This window comes from Vidua chalybeata, chromosome 25 (assembly GCF_026979565.1).
Source record: "Vidua chalybeata isolate OUT-0048 chromosome 25, bVidCha1 merged haplotype, whole genome shotgun sequence".
Lineage (NCBI taxonomy): Eukaryota > Metazoa > Chordata > Aves > Passeriformes > Viduidae > Vidua > Vidua chalybeata.
The window spans coordinates 5,987,595-6,006,037 of NC_071554.1; the positions used below are offsets into that span (position 1 = coordinate 5,987,595).

The following is an 18,443-nucleotide window of genomic DNA, read 5'->3' on the forward strand; positions in this document are numbered from 1 at the left end:
TGCCCCAGCACCACCCCAGCCACCGGGGCATGGGCACTGGAACTTTGGGGTTTCGGAGCTCTTTGGGTGTCTCTGAGCTCTTCACTGCCTCATTTATCTGGAGGTGCCTGTGGAGCTCAGTCAGCTGCAGGTTTGGGGACAAACGTGGTGAAAACAAGGGAGAGAAATCTATTTTTTAATGTTGAATTCAGCACTGAGCGCTCCATTCAGGCTGGAGAGGAAGGGGAGCCTGCCCAGGCTCTGTGTTCGCTCCCCCAGACTCCTGCGGGTCCGGGGCCAGCCCTGGGCACCCTTCCCACCCCGAGGTGTTCGGGAATGGGATCGGCTCTCACCCGGAGCCCCTGGCCCTGCCGGGTGACAGAGGGGACATGGCCCGGGAAGGACACGGGGGCTCCGTGCTGGCCGTGCCTCGGTCCCTCCTGAGCACGGCTGGTGATTGCTGCTGGAGAAGGGATGTGAAGGGACCTGTCACCTCAGCCGGGATCCCCTGTGCCACCCCTTGTCCCATCACAGTTGTGCCCAGTACCGAGGGGACACGAGGGGACCGGAGCTGCCGCTGTCGCCGCGGCCGCAGGGGGACAAGGCCCCGGTGGCAGCGCCCTCCGCCCGCCCCCGGCTCCTCCTGTGGGGTCCGACAAACCCCCGCCACCCTTCAGGGACCACCCCTGGGGTGCCACCCCTCGCTGGGGACCCGCGGGGACCCTGCGGCCCTGGCCCGGTCCCTGCAGGGGTGGCGGCGGCCACGGCGGGGCGGTGCAGCCCCAGCAACGCGCCCGGCCCGGGCGGCGAGGGGACACTGGGGGACAGCAGCCCTGCCTGGGGACAGCAGCCCTGCCTTGGGGACAGCAGCCCTGCCTGGGGACACCCCGGCACCGGGACCCCCTGCCTGGGGACACCCCGCACTGGGATCCCCATCCCTGGGACCTCCCCGGCACCCGCGGCCCCCTGCTCCACGATCCCCCCCCCCCCCGCATGGGACCCACCTGTGTCCCCTGGACCCCACTGCTTTGTGACACCCCCGGCCCGGGTGTCCTCGGTGTCCCTGAGACCTCCCCCACTGTCCCTGAGCCCCCCTCCCCAGTGTCCCTGGGACTCCCCCACCCCAAAGCCACCTCCTGTCCCCGGCCCCCCCATGGCCCCAGCGATGCCCCCGGGCCCCCCTCTCTGGGACCCCCCTGCTCCGGGGTCACCCCAGTGTCCTGGGGATCCCCCCCGGGACGCCACCCGGTGTCCCTGGGATGCCCCCGGGACCCCTTTGCACCCCCTGCCCCGGGGACCCCTCCCCACCTTTCCCTGGGTTTTGCTTGGTTTGGATTCTGCTAATTACAGGACAATTAAAGCCCGATGGAGTCACTCGGGAGGGGCTCCCCAGAGCCCCCCCGATGTTTCCCACTCCCCTCGGGTGTTCCCTGAGTTCCCAATCCCGGGGCACTGGGAGGATCCTCAGGTGGGGATTTTTGGGGAGCCGGGTTCCTGCTCCCCCAGCCCGAGGTTCAGCTCCGTTTTTGGCTGAATTTGGCTGATTTTCCCTCCTTTGTCCCAGTAACCCCCGAGCCCCTCCCGGGCTGTATTTTGGAGGTAAATGAGGGGGTTTAGGAGAGTCCGAGTCTATTCTTAGGCCCGTGACAGGAAAGGAGGAATCCCACGCGTGTGGAAATGGCTCATTCCCATCCCATCCCATCCCAGCCGCTGCCACGCCACCCCCAGGGGTGACCAGAGCCCCGAGCTCAGAGCGGAGCCACTCCAGGGACACCTGGCAGCTGTGTGGAGGTCACCGTCACGGCCCCGCCCTCCGATCCCACTGCCATCCCGGGCTTGTGAGCGGGGAAACTGAGGCTGGTTCAGCTGTCGGCCCGGGAGTGATTCCCGGAATGCCCGAAGGTTTTCCCCTCCCATCCATGCCTGGGTACCCCCCAGGTGTCCCAAACACCACCTTGGGCTCCCCCCAGCTAATCCTGGGTGCCCCCAGACCCTCCGATCTCCCCCTGGATCTCCCCAGTCTGCCCCAGGTCCCCCCCTGTGCCTTCCCATTTAACCCACGGCCCACCTAATCCACCCCAACCCCCCCTTACGCCCCCCAGTTCTGCTCTCACCAACCCCAAGGTCCCCCGGTCTGCCCCAGACCCCTCCCAAATGTCCCCGTGGTCTCCCTCATCCCCCCCCACGTCGCCCCCCCCATCTATCCCCGGCTCCCCCAGCCTGCCCCCACACGTCCCCCACACGTCCCCCACCCAGGGTCCTCTCCATTTTCCCAGACCCCCCCCCTCCATCTGTCCCCCAAGGTTCCCCCACCCTCCCCGGGGTCCCCCCGTCTGCCCCAGACCCCTCCCATCTCCCCCAGCTCCCCCCCATCTGTCCCAAGTCTCCCCCAAACTCCCCCCCCCCCGTCCACTCCAGGACCCCTCAATCTCCCCCAGCCCCCCTCGGTCCCCCCCAGGCTCCTCCCCCGTCCCCCCCCCCGTCCCCTGCCGCCCCCTCCCGCTGTCCCCGGGCCGTGGCCGTGCGGGGCCGGGGCGGGGCGGCGGCGGCGGCGCGGGGGGGGCGCGGCGGGGCCGGGAGGGCGGCGCGGCGGCGGCGGCGGCGGCCCCGCACCCAGCGCCCGCACCCACCGCCCGCCTCCCGCGGGCGGCGGCAACAAAGGCCCTTCCCCGCCCCCGCCGCCGCCTCCCGCCGCCTCCCGCCGCCGCCGGCAGCGTCCTTGCGGCAGGAAGATGCCCGGGGAGGTGCCGCCGCCGGCGCCCCGGGGGCTGCGGAGCCTCCCGCTGCTGCTGCTGCTGCTGCTGCTGCTGCTCAGCGCCCGCGCCGCGCTGGTGAGTGCGGGGGCACCGGGCGGGGGGCACGGGCCGGGGGACACCGGCACCGCCAGCGGGACCGGCACCGAGCGGGGCGTGAGGGGAGGGATCGGCACCGGCAGCGGGAGGGGGCGGCGGGGACCGGCGCAGGGCGGGGGTCAGCGGGCACCGGCACCGGGAGGGGGCAGCGGGTACCGGCACCGGGAGGGGTCAGCGGGCACCGGCACCGGGAGGGGGCAGCGGGTACCGGCAGCGGGCGGCCCCGGCCCCGCGGATGAGCTGCCGTGGGCAGCGGGGCGGGACCGGCCCCGGCACCGCGCGCAGATCGGTACCGCGGGGGACGGGGGTGTGTGCGCGGTGGCAGCGGTTCCGCGCACGGGCCGGCCCCGGGCAGCGGCGCCGCTCCGGAACCGGCCTCGGTACCGCGCGTGGCTCGGCAGCGGGCGGGGGGCGCGGGACCGGCACCGTGCGGGGTCTGGCAGCGGCAGCGGGCGGGGGGGCGGCACCCCCGGGGACCGGGATCCGGCTTGCGGGGTCTCCGGGACCCGCACCCCGCCGCGGGGTCCCCCAGCTCCCGAGGGGCTCCGCGCCCCGCAGCCTGCCCCGCGGCAGCCCCTCGGTGCCCGCAGAGCCCCCCCGAGCCCGGCAGGCGCTGCCCCCGGGGCTGTCCCCTCCCCTGCGACCCCCCGGGCGGTGCCGGGCAGGGTGGCGGCCGTGGGGAGGGGGCTGCGGGCAGCTGCCGTTTGAAGGTCGTAGGGAAGCACGCCTTAAAAACCACCCTGAGGGGCGGAGAGGGAGGAACCCCCCCGCTGCTGCTCGGGGGCAGCAGGAACTTGCCCCCCCCCAAGCCTCCCGTCCGCCTCCCCCTCCCCGCCTGCATCCCCAGCCCCCGATGGGGCGGGGGGCGGCCGATGCAGCCGGGGCTGCGCCCGCAGCGCCCGCTCTTCCCCTTCCATGCGGCCGGGGGAGAAGGGGCCGGGCGTGCTCGTGGCGCTTCCAAAGCTGCTGCTCCCCCCGGGATCCGTGGATCCAAGGGGATCCTGGGCTCCGTGGGAACCTCCCTGCCCCGCCCGCTCCCTGCCCCGAGCCGGGCGTTGGAGTTTTGGGGGATCGGGGCGCTGCTTTTTGGGGGATGCTCTCCGGGAAGGAGCCCGAGGATGCTTTTCCCTCCCAGCCCGCGAGCAACGGGACAGGGTGGTGGGGAGGAAGGCTGCTCCTCCTCCTCTTGAAGAGGGGAAGAAGCCCCAGGGCCTGGCTGCTGCACGGAATCACCCGGAGCTCATCCCCCCTCCTCCCGGGGCTCTGCTCTGGGGGTGCTCCGGGCTGGCTCCCCCATTTCTGCACCAGGGGCGTTCTCCCGGCCCTCCCAGCAGCGGCTCTGCCCCTCTGGAGCAGAGACACAACTTGAGCGTCTCTGAGGGGACCTGAGACACTCCTCCAGCGCCTGTGGCGAATTTGCACGGCCGCTGGATCCAAGGGCGCTTCACCCAGCCCGGTATTCCCGCTGCCGTGGATCCAGGGACGGCTCTGCCCCGCTGGGAGCTCCCTCCGCGCCCGGTGGCCGCGGTGCTGAGCGGTGAGTGCGGCTGTGCCGGTGTCCCCAGCACCCCTGGCAGTGTGGGGGCGGCTCTGGGGCTGCTCATCCCCCCCCAGATGAGCTTTTCCCCTTTGCCTTTGGGGAGTTGGAGCTGCTGGTTGCTGTTGGCGTTTCCTGGGGGATGTGGCCGCTCGGGAGAGGCTGTGGGGTCCTTCAGCGCCGGCCTGGAGGTGATGGGATGTGTGATGCTCCCAAGGGCTGGAGGAGCTGCTGCCTCCACCTGGATGGGATCCAGGCCTCTCCTCTCCCCCTCTCTTCCCTCCTCAATGCTTCGCTCTCCTTGGACAGACTCAGCTCCTCCCCTGGGCCACCGGGAGGGAAGCGGTGGCTTGGCACAGCTCAGGCACATCCGTGACGACGGGATGGGGATGGATTTGGGGATCCCTGTTCCCCCAGGGCCGGATCCTGGGCCGTGCAGCGCCCGGAGCGGTCCTGGCTGCTCAGAGGAGCCGGGATGAGCGACACCCGCCCCGCAGGCACCGCGAGCTGCCGGGGCTGAGCCCCTGTGCCCGCCCCAGGGGAGCGCAGGGGACGGGGACGGGGACAGGGACGGGGACAGGGACGGGGACAGGGACGGGGACGGGGACAGGGACGGGGACAGGGACGGGGACAGGGACGGGGACAGGGACGGGGCCCTGGCGTGGCTGTGACACCTCCCCGGGACCCGATGCCTCCCTTTGATCTCTTGCAGTCCCTGACCCCTCTCGGCCCGGCCTTTGGGGAAGCTGGGATGGATCCCCCTGGGATCAGTCCCTGTAACCCTTTATGTGCCAGCGTGGGAGAGCTGGGGGACAGGGGCTGCTTCTCCTGGCGAGCCCCACCGCTGGCAGAGGGGTTTTCTCAACCGTGCCGCAGACAGGTTTGGGTTTGGCTGTGATTTCCCAAGGCTCACGAGCTCATCCCTGGTCCCCTTTGGAGCTGGATATGGACCACGCAGAGAGAGGGGACCCAGGCTCCTGCATCAGCCCTTCCCGGGGCAGGGACGGGCTCGGCCCCCGTGGGACACCCCAGATTCCCAGGAGGGGCTCCCCTCCGTGCAGGGGGTGGGTGCAGCCAGCCCTGAGTGCCACCCCCGGCTCTGGGGTCCCCACGGTGGGGGTCAGGCTGCTTTGCTGTGGCTGTCGGAGCCCAGCTTAGGGATCAACTCATCACCTTAATTACCGAGAGCGCTGATTGGCCCTGACCTTTCCCAGGTGCCTGGAGCATTGCTGGGGTGGCCCTGGGGCCGGCCAGGTCCTGGCTCCCCGTGCAGCAGAGCGGGGGATGCTCGGGATTTACTCCTGGCTTGTTTCACTGTGGAAGGGCTTCCCTTGCTCCCTGCCATCCCCCCAGATCCTCCCTGGGCTCAGTCCAGAGGGATAATGAGGGACACAGCACCCAGAGAGACCCTGCAGGGTTTTGGGGATGGTTCAGCCTCCCCACAGCTCCGGGTCCCACCAGGCTGGGGGTTCACAGGACACCCTCATTCCCGTGATGATTTCCAGTGTTTTGGGCTCCCTGGTTTCCAGCCTGGCCTCGGGGCCAGGGGCAGGGTCTCTGCTGAGCTTTGGGGGTGCTCTGGGGTTTGGGGGTGCTCTGGGTTTGGTGTAATGGGTTTGCAGGGCTCAGCCCGGCCCCCAGGGGTGGGTTGGAGCTCCCTGGGGTGAGCTGGAGTCACACGGGGTCCAGCCCAGCTCCGTTTGTAGGGACAGCCCAGCTCTCCCAGTCCAGCCGTGCTCAACCCCAGCTCCTTCCTCTTTCATGGAGAAACTGAGGAAAAAAAATATATCAATAAATAAAAGAATGGGTCCCCAAGGGGTGCAGGGTCCTCTGGCCACCGTCACCTCCTACCCCGGCCGGTGCGTGGCTTGGGAGCGGTGGCCGTGACGTGCCCGGTGTCCCCAGGGCTCCTTTCCCCCGGGAGATGTGCGGCAGCCCCGGGAGACGGCAGCGGGGGCTGGGGAATGCCGGTCCCGGGAACGTGAGCCGGGTACCAAACCCTGCCGGGCCCGGCGGGGCCCTGGGAACCGGGAACTCCTCCCTTCCCGAGCCCTCGGAGGCTTTAACCCAGCCCCGGTGGGCTCTGTCCCCGTGTCCCGGTCCCTCCCGGCTCCCCAGGAGCTGGGGCCGGTCCCAGCCTCGCCTCCTGCCCGGCTCTGGGTGCGGCTTTGCCGCTGTTCTGCTCCTGCAGCCTCAGCCCCGGTGCTCTCGGTGCTCCGGGGACGGGGAGCGGGGATTTGGAGGGACAAACCCCCTGGAAACGTGGCTGGGCCTCTCCTGGGAGCGCGGGGATGTGCTCCCTGCATCCTCCCTTCCCTCCTCATCCTCCCCAGGCAGCCCGAGGCCCCCTTGGCTCGGGAGCTGCTGGAGAAGGATTTCTGGCCCTGCTCGGTGTCACCTCGGCCCCGCTGCTCCCTGCCTGGCTCCGGAGCCACCGCCCGGGTGTGGAGGGAGGAGCGGAGCCTTTCCTGTGCCCTGTGCCATTCCCAGCTTCTCCCTCTTGTTTTGTGCCATTCCCAGCTTCTCCCTCTTGTTTTGTGCCATTCCCAGCTTCTCCCTCTTGTTTTGTGCCGTTCCCAGCTTTTCCACTCATGATTTGTGCTATTCCCAGTTTCCCACCCGTGTTTTGTGCCATTCCCAACTTCTCCCCCTTGTTTTGTAGCATTCCCAGCTTTCCCACTCAGGGTTTGTACCATTCCTAGCTTTCCCACTCATATTTTGTATCATTCCCAGTTTCCACCCGTGTTTTGAGCCATTCCCAGTTTTTCCCCCGTGTTTTGTTCCAATCCCAGTTTCCCACCCGTGTTTTGTGCCATTCCCTGTTTCCCACCTGAGTATTTTTGTGATTCCCAGCTTTCCCACCGTGTTTTGTGCCGTTCCCAGTTTCCCACCTGAGTTTTGTGTCATTCCCAGTTTCCCACTCATGCTTTGTTCCAATCCCAGTTTCCCGCCCGTGCTCTGTGCCATTCCCAGTTTCCCCCCGTGCTCTGTGCCATTCCCATTCCCAGTTTCCCACCCGTGTTTTGTTCCATTCCCAGTTTCCCCCCGTGCTCTGTGCCATTCCCATTCCCAGTTTCCCACCCGTTTTGTTCCATTCCCAGTTTCCCACCCGTGCTTTGTGCCATTCCCAGTTTCCCACCCGTGCTTTGTTCCATTCCCAGTTTCCCCCCGTGCTCTGTGCATTCCCAGTTTCCCCCCGTGCCATTCCCAGTTCCCTCCCTGCCTCCGGGGGGATCCAGCGGTCCTTCCCGGGCCGGGCTCCGGGGGGAGCAGAGCTGGAGCGGGGAGCTTCGTGCGGCCACTCCTCCCTCTCTCCCCATTAATTAATTTGACATTTAAGCCGAGCTCCTCGTGCAGAGCTCTCCGTGAGCTCCGGAGCAGCTCCAGGACGGGAATTCCGGGTGGGAGGGGAGGACGTGGCCGGATCCAGGCAGAGGAGCCTCCTGGGGTGCAGCACCTGCCCCCCCCAAACTCTGTTTTGGGCCCTTCTGTGGTCAGGAAGGAATGGGATGTGGCTGTGGGAAGGTGAAAGCATTTTTAGAGCTGGTTCTTTCAAGGATTTTTTAAAATTAAAATTGACTCAAAAAAAAAAAAAAAAAAAGTTAATTCTGGGCTGGTTGAGGCAGCATTGAACCCGAGGGTGGCTCTGCACGGAGGGGACAGCATCGATGTGGGGGGACCCAAACCTCCTTTTCCACCTCAGCACCCCAGAGCAGCTGCCAGCTCCCTCCGGACTGGGATGGGCTGGGATGGACTGGGATGGACTGGGATGGACTGGGATGGACTGGGACAGGCTGGGACAGGCTGGGATGGGCTGGGATGGACTGGGATGGACTGGGACAGGCTGGGATGGACTGGGATGGACTGGGATGGGCTGGGACAGGCTGGGATGGACTGGGATGGACTGGGATGGACTGGGATGGACTGGGACGTGCTGGGATGGACTGGGATGGACTGGGACAGGCTGGGACAGGCTGGGACGTTCCCTCTGCCCGCCCACGAGGCCGGGTGTGTTTTCATCTCTGTGGCCGCACAAAAGCCTCTCCCTCCTCCCTCAGCACAGCTTGGCCGCGGCTCAAACTCTTTCTTTCGAGATAAAAATAACAGCAGCAACCTCAGGGCTGCTGCTTCTGCCCCGGCTGGTGGAGAAACGGGGATAATTTTAGGGAAAGAAGCGGGGGAAACCTCAGTGTGGGGGAGCCTGGGTGCAAATCCCCCCCAAAGGGAGACCTGGAGTGGGGAGGAGGAGGCTGGAGCCAGGGAAAACTGGGAAAAGCTGAGAAAAGCTGGGAAAACTGGGAAAAGCCTCATCTCCCAGGCAGCACGGAGCACAACTTGTTGGCAAAACAGTTTGTTTGCCAAAAAATGATGTTTTCTGGAGGAGGAGGAGGAGGAGGAGGGGAACGGAGCCGGTTCAGGAGCTGCTGAGGGAAGGGGGGGCCTGGCTGAGGTTTTTGGGGGGTTGGGAGGGAAACTCAGGCAGCAAATGTCAAAAATCCAACGCAGGGCTCTGTTTTGGGGCAAGGGAGTGGGAGTTTGGGGCCAAAGTGGGCATTTAAAGAGAAAAAAAAAAATCTTATTTATTTCTCATTTCTGCAAGTTAAGCTGGAAGGGAACAGAAAATTGCTGTGTTTGTGTCCCTGCCCAAGCAGCTTTCCCTGCAGAGGCAGCAGGTCTGGGAGCACACAGGGAGCTTTGCTTCCCCAAACTTGATGCTAACCCCCCATTCCCAGCTTTTTAAAGGCAAATTTGGGCTCCTCACAACTTTTCCAGGCGCTGGGAATGGCCGTTGTGTCCTTGCAGAACTTCTCCATGCACCCAATGAAAATCAAGCAGAAAAAACTGGGATAATGTGATTTTTTTTTTCCCTGCATTTTGGAGGTTTTTTTGGGAATGGCATCATCCACACTTTCCTTTCCCCTCTCCCTCGGGCTCCAGTGCCAGGTGAGGGAGCTGTGGGGATCTCCTGGAGCCGGGGTCAGGGTTTGGAGCCCGAGCTGGGGCAGCAGCACCTGGGGTGGCCTGGACTGCTCCAAAGCCCTGGATCCAGCCCGGTGGGAAATCCCAGAGCTGCCAGGGATTTGGGGATGGAATGGCAGCTGGGACCCCCTGGAGGCAGCTCCGAGGGTGAGGTTCCCTTTTGTGGTGAGGATTTTGGGGTGATTTTGGGGTGATTTTGGGTTTTGGCGCCACCGCTGCCTTTGTCACCTCCTCCTCCAGAAATAATCCAGGATTTCATAATTCCAATTTCTTGCCCAGCTCGGTGCCCCCCAGCCCGGGCTGTGTGGGGGGGGCTCTGATGAGCACTAATTAAGCTCTAATTAGCCCCCAGCGGCAGCAGGTCGGTGCCCTCTGTGCTGACAGGTGTTAATTACCCTGGTGTTAATTAGGGAGAGCGCTGATGGGGGTATTGGGCGTCTGTCAGGGGCTCCAGGGCAGGGAACTGGGATGAAATGGGATCCTGGGTGGGGTTTAGCGGCCAAGGGAACTTTTCACCCGCCAGGCTCCTGTGGAATATGGGAATCCCATCCCACTGGGACACCCGGGCTCCGATATCCCAGATGCACCGAATTCCTTGGCTTTGTTTTCCCTGCAGGAGCCAATTCTCCTCATTTACCAGTCATGAACTGGTGCAGGTGGGAGCTGGGCTGGGCTCCCCTGGATCCCGGGATCTGGATCCTGGGATCAGCCTCTGGCAGTGGATCCCGGGGTCCCCCTGTGACCTTGGACCCCAGCAGTGCCCTGAGGCCCTGGGACATTTCCTGCAGCGCTGGGGGGCCCAGGGCTGGGCAGGACCCCTGGATTTTGGGTGTTCCCAGTGCTGCAATTGGGGTGGCCCAGCTGCTTCTCCCCCTTTGCCCTCCTGCCTTTAACTGGGATTAGTTATTTATAATTATTTATAATAATTGGGATGAATTAATCCTCCTCCACCTCGGAGGGCTGGGCCCTCTGCACGGCCAGGCTCTGGCAGGGTGTCCCCAGGTGTCCCACAGATGTCCCTAAAGCCACCAGGGTGATGCCCGGGGTGGAGAAGGAGGTGCTGCTGGGATCTGTGGCTGGGATGCCGGGATGGGAGCAGATCCTGGATCTGGAGCATCCTGAATCCCTTCATTTGCCACGGCAGGAGCTCTTCGACAGCCGGCCAGGAGGAGGAGGAGGAGGAGGAAGGGGAGAGGGACTCCATCGAGTGTGGCTGGCTGGGTGGGCAGGGATGGACACTGTCCCTCACAGGGATGTCCCTGTGTCCAGAGGGCCAGCAGCCCCGGATCCGAGAGGAAATGGGAATTCCTGGGAGCGGCTGGAGCACGCAGGGTCCTCTCTCCCAGCCACCACAGGAGTTTGGGGCTGAGCTGGGACTTTTTGGGGCTGCCTGCTCAGGGAGCTCCTTCCAGCCCTGGAGCACCCGGGAATTGTGCTGGGCAGGGATCTGGGAGGAGCATTCCCGCGGGCTCTTCTGTGCAGGTTCTGACCAAGACTCGGTAAAAATCCTTCATTTCTGGGAGGGTTTGGGGATTTCTTTTTCCAAGGAGCTTTTGGCTGCTGGTCCCACTGGCCTGGGCTGAGGCTGAGGGTCTGCCTGGGATCATCCCAGAGGCAGGGGAGTCCCAGGAACCCGACTGAGGGGATTCTCCTGCTGATTTTCCTTCTGATCCCACTCCGACATTCCCGAGTGCTCGTGTCAGCTCCGGCCAAGGCTGACTCTGTGATCCCAGTGCCCAAACTCCTGGATGAAAACGTTCCCAAGGCCAAGCCAGGCAGCTGCTGATGCTGCCAGGGGTTCCAGGGCAGCAAGGGGAGTGGGATTGGGAAGCGGAGCCGGCTTTTTCCCGGTGTTTTCCCGGTGGGCTGGGTGAGATCAGGATGTGAGGGGCAGGGATGGGAGAGGAGCCGGGCTGGACACTGAGGGCTGGCAAGAAGGGACCATTTCATCCCTCCTGCTCCACTTCGGGTGCTCCAAGGGGTGAATTCCCCGTTCCCAGGAGATGCTTTTGCAGCAACGAGTGCCTGGATTTTTGCGAGGAGGCGCAGCTGGGCTGGCCCTGAGCCTCTCAGCCTCGTCCTCTTTGCTCTGGGTTTGGCCTTAAAACCCCAAACCTGCCCCTGGCACAGGTGAGATTCCCAGACGTTCCTGCTGCAGCCGGGGACCAGCGGGATCGGGGCTGGCACCCCAAAATCCCTGCTGCAGGCAGGGCCGGATCCCTCCTCGGCGCAATTCCAGCTGCTCCCAACGCTCCAGCCGGAGTTTGCCTGCAGCTATAAATACCTCGGAGCGCAGCAAAGCCCCCGGAGGGTTTCGGCTCTATATTTAGGTTCCTGCAGCACAAAGCCATATTGCACGGAGGCTGGGCAGTGGGATCTCCTTCTAGGAACTGGGGGGAGGAGAGGACAGGAGCAGAGGGGTGTGATGGGGCCTTCCCATGTGGATCCGGGGCTGGATCCTCCCCTTGCAGCCGCTGTCCCATCCCGGAGCTCCAATCCAGGCGTTTCTTCCCCCAAACCCCAGCAGAAGTTGCTGCCTGAGCGTGGAGGGAAGGGGACATCAAACATTTATAGGCCTTGCGAATCAGCAAGGAAATGCCTGGCTCTGTTAAAATAGCAGCAGCAATTAGAGGAGAGGGAAAAAAAAAAAAGAAGAAGCCAAACTCCACATCCACGGCTCGCGTGCTGTCCCAGCGTTTTCCTGTCCTCAGCCGGGGTCACAGCTCCGGGGTTGGGCTCCCCAAGCCCAGCTGGGGGATGGGACAAGCTCTGAGCCCCCCCAAACCCGACCTCGTGCCTCTCCAAACACATCCCAAGCTCAGTTCTGACCTAAGCTGAAAGGGCAGTGCGAAGTTAATTGGGTTCCTTCTTCTTTCGAGGTTTTGCAGCGGGGTCGGTGCTTCCTGCCCGCCTCTGCTCGCTCCTAATTAGGGAAGCACCAAACCTGAACTTCCCCCGTGCCTCAGTGGGGTTTATCCTGCGGGGACTGGTCCTTCCCCTCACCCAGGGTGAGGACGGGGTGGGAGGTGAAGGAGAACAACCAAACCCCGAGGCTCAGGGGAATTTTGCTGCTGCTTTGTCTGACCCAGGCTCTTCCAGAGGAAAAATCCGCTGTTTCTCCAGCGGGCAGCAGGGCATGAGGGTCAGCCTCGCCTGCTCAAGCTTTGCACTTCCCTGCATAAAAATCAGGGCTTTGGTGATTTTTCATTATTTTTTTTCTCTTTGGCAAAGGTTAGAACCTGAATGAGGAGCAGAGCGAGCTCTGGAGTGAGGAGGAGGTGCAGGATCCAGGGCTGGGCATGGATTTGGGCTCTGCCTGCCCTGAGGTTTTGGGAACTGGGGCTTGTCTGGCACAGCTCAGAGCTGGTGTGGAAAAAGAGGAAAGAAAATTCCTGGAGGGGAAATCCAGGGAGGACGAGCAGGGCTGGAGAAGCAGCCAGAGGGTGCTGGGGGTGACGGCCACAGGGACCTGGAGGGACACAGATCTGGTCCTGCTGACGTGATTGCCAAGGAAGAGAAGAACTCAGCTGGTGGGAATGAAGGTGGACTTGAAAATGCGGGGTCAGTTGGTGCTTTGGGCTCAGGAATTGGGAACATTGCTTTGGGAACAACACTCCTTCCCAGTGGGATCACCCCTGCCATGGAACCCACGGGAAAATCTCCCCTGTGTGAAATCAGAGCTCTGGGTGCTTCCTTCACCCCCTGGGCTCTGAGAGCTTCCATGGTCCCATCTTTAAGATTTTCCTGCTGGCTTCAGAGCTGGAGGTGTTTTTCCAAGCACAAGGCGGATCCTGCAGCTCTTGGAGGGGAGAACTTGAGGAAAACCTGGTGTGTGGTGGGGGATGGTCACTGCAGGGGGACAATCTCCCCCGCTCTTCACAGAGCCTGGAGCATCTCCCTGGAGGAATCAGCCGGGGATGGGGTGGAAGGAGCAGCTTCTCGTGCTGGTGGCTGCCAGGGAATCCCTGGGCTCACATTCCTTTGGCATGGAGCTTTCCCTGCTCTCATTTTCCCCCTGCTCTGCTGGGTTGTGAGGCTGGGGCCAGACCTGGCTGGGGGTGTTGGCCTGGGATGTTGGGAGCCATTCCCATGTGGGGATCCTGGGACACACTCCTGGATGGAAATGCTGGTGCCCGTCCCCCTGAGGGGATCCTGGTGCCCATTCCCCTGGCAGGGTCCTGGTGCCCATTCCCATGTGGGGATCCTGGTGCCCATTCCCATTCCCTGGTGCCCATTTCCATTCCCTGGTGCCCATTCCCATGTGGGGATCCTGGTGCCCATTGCCCTGGCAGGATCCCAGTGCCCATTCCCATTCCCTGGTGCCCATTCCCATTCCCTGGTGCCCATTCCCATGTGGGGATCCTGGTGCCCATTCCCATTCCCTGGTGCCCATTCCCATTCCCTGGTGCCCATTCCCATGAGGGGATCCTGGTGCCCATTCCCATGGCAGGATCCTGGTGCCCATTCCCATGTGGGGATCCTGGTGCCCATTCCCACGGCAGGATCCCAGTGCCCATTCCCATTCCCTGGTGCCCATTGCCCTGGCAGGATCCCAGTGCCCATTCCCATTCCCTGGTGCCCATTCCCATGTGGGGATCCTGGTGCCCATTGCCCTGGCAGGATCCTGGGCCATCTGACATTCCCATGTGGGGATCCTGGTGCCCATTCCCATTCCCTGGTGCCCATTGCCCTGGCAGGATCCTGGTGCCCATTGCCCTGGCAGGATCCTGGTCCATCTGACATTCCCACCGTTGGCATTCCGGGCCCTGTCCCCGCTCAGGGACGCTGCTGTGTTGGGCACTGCCCTGACCCCCCCAGCAGAACGAGGTTTCTCCTCCCTCTTCCCGTCCGTGGCAGGGCAGGACATTTCTGTCCCTCCTTTTTGCCACTTCCTGAGGTGCTTTCAGCCGCCTGGCACCGACCTGAACCGCTCTGGGAAAAGAGGCCCCAGGTGCAGTGAACCCCCCATCATTTATTTGTTCCTCACTGCTCCCAGGCTGGATCCCAGAGCTGCCAGGGCTGGGTTTGGTTTTCCCTCTCCAACAATAATTTTTAACTCCCCGGGAGCGTTGAGCAGCTCGGGACAAGTGACAGCAAACGTGTCAGGAAGGGACATTTGCACAGCAGGCTGGGGCTGCTGAAAATCCCTGCTGCTGTGGAAAGAGCAGGAGCCTCCTTCCTGCCTGGGTATTTGCTGAGGGAAACAACAGGTTGGGGAATAAATATTGGCATTTCTCTCCTCGGGGACTTCCCGGTGCCATCCCCAATGCAGCCCCGCAGGTGGACGCTGCCCCTGAGAGGGAAGACTCCCAGCAGCGTGGATTAGGGTTGGATAGTCTCTTTATTTTTTATTTTTTTTTTTTTCCCCACTTCATGGAAAAAGCCGTGTTCGCACGGAAACCACTCGGTTTGTGCAGCCCTGAAAGGCAGGAGCATCCCAGAGGCGCCTGAAAAGCTCCTGGCTCTCCGCTCAGCGTTGCAACAAGGTTTAGAAAATGAAAAATAAAGCGCGGAGGGCGCGCCCGTGGAGCGCGGGGCTCTTTGTGGAGGAGCTGGAGGGCTCCGGATCGGCGGCGGGAGCCGGGGATGGATCCCCGTGGATGCCCCGAGCCCACCGCCCCTTCCCGCCGGGGTCCGGGGGGAGCAGCCGCGCATCCCCCGGGAGCCGCGGGCCGGGGCCGAAGCCGCGGATGCCCCGCGGGGGATGGGGGTGGCCCCGGGGCGGCCCCGGGAGCCGCCGCAGCCGCGGGCGAGCGCAGGGCCCCGCCGGGCGGGTGGAAAGTAGGTCGTGGCTGCGCTGGCATGGCCGCCCCGTCCTACATATGGAAATCGGGGCTATTTCTGGCCGCTCCCGGCGGGCTCGGCCGTGTCCCCGCTCCGGCCCCGCCGCGGGGCCCCCGCCGGGCACAGCCCCGCTCCCGGCCCTGCAGGTGCTCGGGGGATGGAGCTGCGGGGCCGCTTCCCGGGGATTCCTGCCCGTGACACCTTTCCCTCTCTCCTGGGGTGGGTGACTCCGTCCTGTGCATCCCACTCGGCTTCCCAGGGCTTGTGGGGGGGTTAATTCCTCATGGAAAAACCCTTTTCCAGCTGCGCTTGTCCAGGCTCCTCAGTCCATCCCATGCAAGGCTGGGTCTCCCTCCAAGGCTTCTCCCCAAACCCAGCCCCTGGGCTGCTCCCATCCCCTCCAGGCTGGGCTCCAGCTGGAAATCCTGGATTTGGCAGCATCTTAATCAACCTCGCTTTGCATTTCCATGGCAACCGCGAGGAAGGTGGGCAGGAGCTCCTTCCTGTTGGGCACACAGGAGCTGGCAAACAGCGGGTCCTGCTGCTGGGGCAAAAAAGCACCTCCCTGGGTGGGATAATCCTAATTAAAGGCCAGCAGCACGGGGAAAAGGGCTGCTGGGGGCTTTCCCCAGTGCTGAGTCCTGCCTGTGGGGAGGGGGAGCCGGTGTTGATCCAAATCCGCCTGTGAGAGTCTCGAATATACTCCTGATTGTTCATTTTTAGGGTTCATTAGCTGTGGCTCAGCACCAGAACAGATCCTGGAGGGTCTCCAGTAACGGGACTGGCACCGTTTTAGGGGCAGGCAGGTGAGGGTTGGCTTTAGGGCATGACAGCTCTGTCCTTTGCCTGCCACTTAAACATGGCCTGGACACATCACCCCCACGTTCCCGGGGTTTAATGTGTTTGTGGAGAGCTGGGAAGGGGCTCAGCCTGGAGAAAAGGAGGCTCAGGGGGGACCTTGTGGCTCTGCACAGCTCCTGCCAGGAGGGGACAGCCGGGGGGTCGGGCTCTGCTCCAGGGAACAGGGACAGGAGGAGAGGGAACGGCCTCAGGCTGGGCCAGGGCAGGCTCAGGGTGGACAGCGGGGAAAATTTCCTCGTGGAAAAGTTTGTCAGGCCCTGGCACAGCTGCCCAGGGGGGTTTGGAGTCCCCATCCCTGGAAATATTTGAAGAATGTGGCACTCGGGGCAGGGTGAGCGGTGACAGCCGGCTGCTGGGTTAATGGTTCAGCACCAGGGTCTGGGGGGATTTTCCAACATCGGGGGTTTTCCAACATCAGTGATTCCAGAATCCCGTTGATGTGTGACCTGGCTGGGCCTGGATGCTCCCTGCACCTCTCAAAAGGAGAGAAAAACCCTTTTCCAGCCTCGTGTGCAAAACCTTTCGAGGTGAATTTGGGGTTGGGACGACGCCTGTGGGGAAACCCCAAGGAGGAAGAAACTTCTGGGGGGAGCCAGTGGGGGTTTCCAGGCTGGTCCATCCGGAGCAGTTCAGGAAGAACATTCCCACATCTGGGACTGGTGGGGTTTGCACAAAGCACCCCAAAACCCGTTAAAGCAGGGGGCACCCCCAGCTCTGAGGGCCTGCTGCCCACCCTCCCTGCAGGGACGGGACATGGCCCCTCCCTCCGCCTGCTCCAGACCCCCTTTCCACGCTGGAAATTCCCCTCAATTGTGCCAATCCTTTTGCTCCTGGAACTCGGGGTAGGGGCAGTCCCGGGTGCCCCCAAACTGCAGCACGGGGAGGGGCTGGGGAAACTGAGGCAGCGGCTGGGAGGGAGAGGAGCCGCCGGGGAGCAAGGATTTGGGGAAAGGAGGATGACTTGTAGGGCTGGAGGATGTTCCCTCTGGGAAATCTGCCTCTGGAGCTCTCCTCTCCTTTCCCAGCCCATCCCTGGGGAGCCCAGCCGTTCCCTCGCCCCCTTAATGACCACAATTAAGCCGACCCCAGCAAATGAAGTGGCGCTTAAGGAGCCAAATAAAACGGGAAACACCCCACGATTGCTTTCTGTGGTCGTTGAGAGGCTTTTTGCTCCCGCAGCTGCCTCTCCTGCGGTGTCGAGGGAGCGTCCCCTGGCACGGCGACAGCGCCCTGGCACAGTGACAGAGCCCTGGCTTCCCAAAGCCACCCCCAGCTCCCTCGGGGACTCCTTTGGGAGCGACCCCGGCTTTTCCCGAGACTCCTCAGGGGAAAAGCAGCCCCGGTGCATCCAACCGTGGGACAGCTCCCTCCGGGCTGGTGTCCCCGTGGAGGGAGGTGGCTTTGTGCCCGCGGGGACGAGCGACACCGCGGTGGCCCCGAGCAGGGGGATTTGTGCCTCCTGAGTCACCGAAAGCAGAAGCGCTTTGGGGCCGGCTCGTGGTCCCTGGGCTGTGTCCCCGTGTCCCCAAATCACCCGTGGCGCTCCTCCCGGGCCTGGGGGCCGAGCCCCGGCTGTTCCCCACGGGAGCGCTCCGGGAAGAGCGGCTGGAGAAGGTTCCCGGTGCCGGCTCCACCGGGGCTGTTTCCCCGGGCCCGGGGGCGTTTCCAGCTGAAACCTTTCCTTCCACAAACACCATGAGATCATTTTCCTCTCCCCGGCGCACAATGCGCCATTGTCCTGCCTCTTCCACTGGAAATCGACCCGGGAATGTGAGCCGAAAGCGCCCTGATCCCTTCCCCAGCGCCGAAGGAGCCGGGATGGGGCTCCTCAAACATCCCAAAGCCTTTTTGGGCAGGGTTTTCCCTGGGAGAGACCGAGATCGGTGGGATCTGGGTTCCTGCTGGGATCTCAGCGCCGGGATCGCCTGAGCCAGGGGGGCTGGGAGGGCCGGGGCTGCGCTCGGCTGGCTGCAAAAAACGGGAATTGCTCTTTTCCTCGCCTTTTCATTGTTCACGGGGCTCTTATCGGAGCGGGCAGGAGCAGCCGGGATCGGCTCTGGGCGGGAGCTGCAGCAGGAATGAGACGTCAGGGCTGAGGGTTGGGGGGACAAAAATCCCGTGGTTTTGTGGAGCTGTGGAATGACGGAATGGTTTGGGTTGGAAGGGAGATTTAAACCTCATCCAGCGCCACCCCTGCCCTGGCAGGGACACCTCCCCCTGTCCCAGGTGTTCCAGCCCCAGTGTCCAGCCTGGCCTTGGGCACTGCCAGGGATCCAGGGGCAGCCCCAGCTGCTCTGGCAATTCCAGCCCAGCCCCTCCCCACCCTGCCAGGGAACAATTCCCAATTCCCAAGATCCCATCCAGCCCTGCCCTCTGGCACTGGGAGCCATTCCCTGGCTCCTGTCCCTGCAGGCCTTGTCCCCAGTCCCTCTGCAGCTCTCCTGGAGCCC

The 18,443-nt window shown here is 63.7% G+C and overlaps 1 protein-coding gene across 1 annotated transcript in view; it reads left to right on the forward strand.

Annotated features, from left to right (window-relative positions):
• The first annotated feature begins 2,609 nt into the window (after positions 1-2,609).
• The window catches only part of SDC3 (syndecan 3), a 45,739-nt gene continuing 29,905 nt past the window's right edge, over positions 2,610-18,443 (forward strand). Inside the window, 1 exon segment of the mRNA XM_053964670.1 lies at positions 2,610-2,810. Coding sequence (XP_053820645.1) covers positions 2,712-2,810 — 99 coding nt within the window. The 5' untranslated portion in view covers positions 2,610-2,711.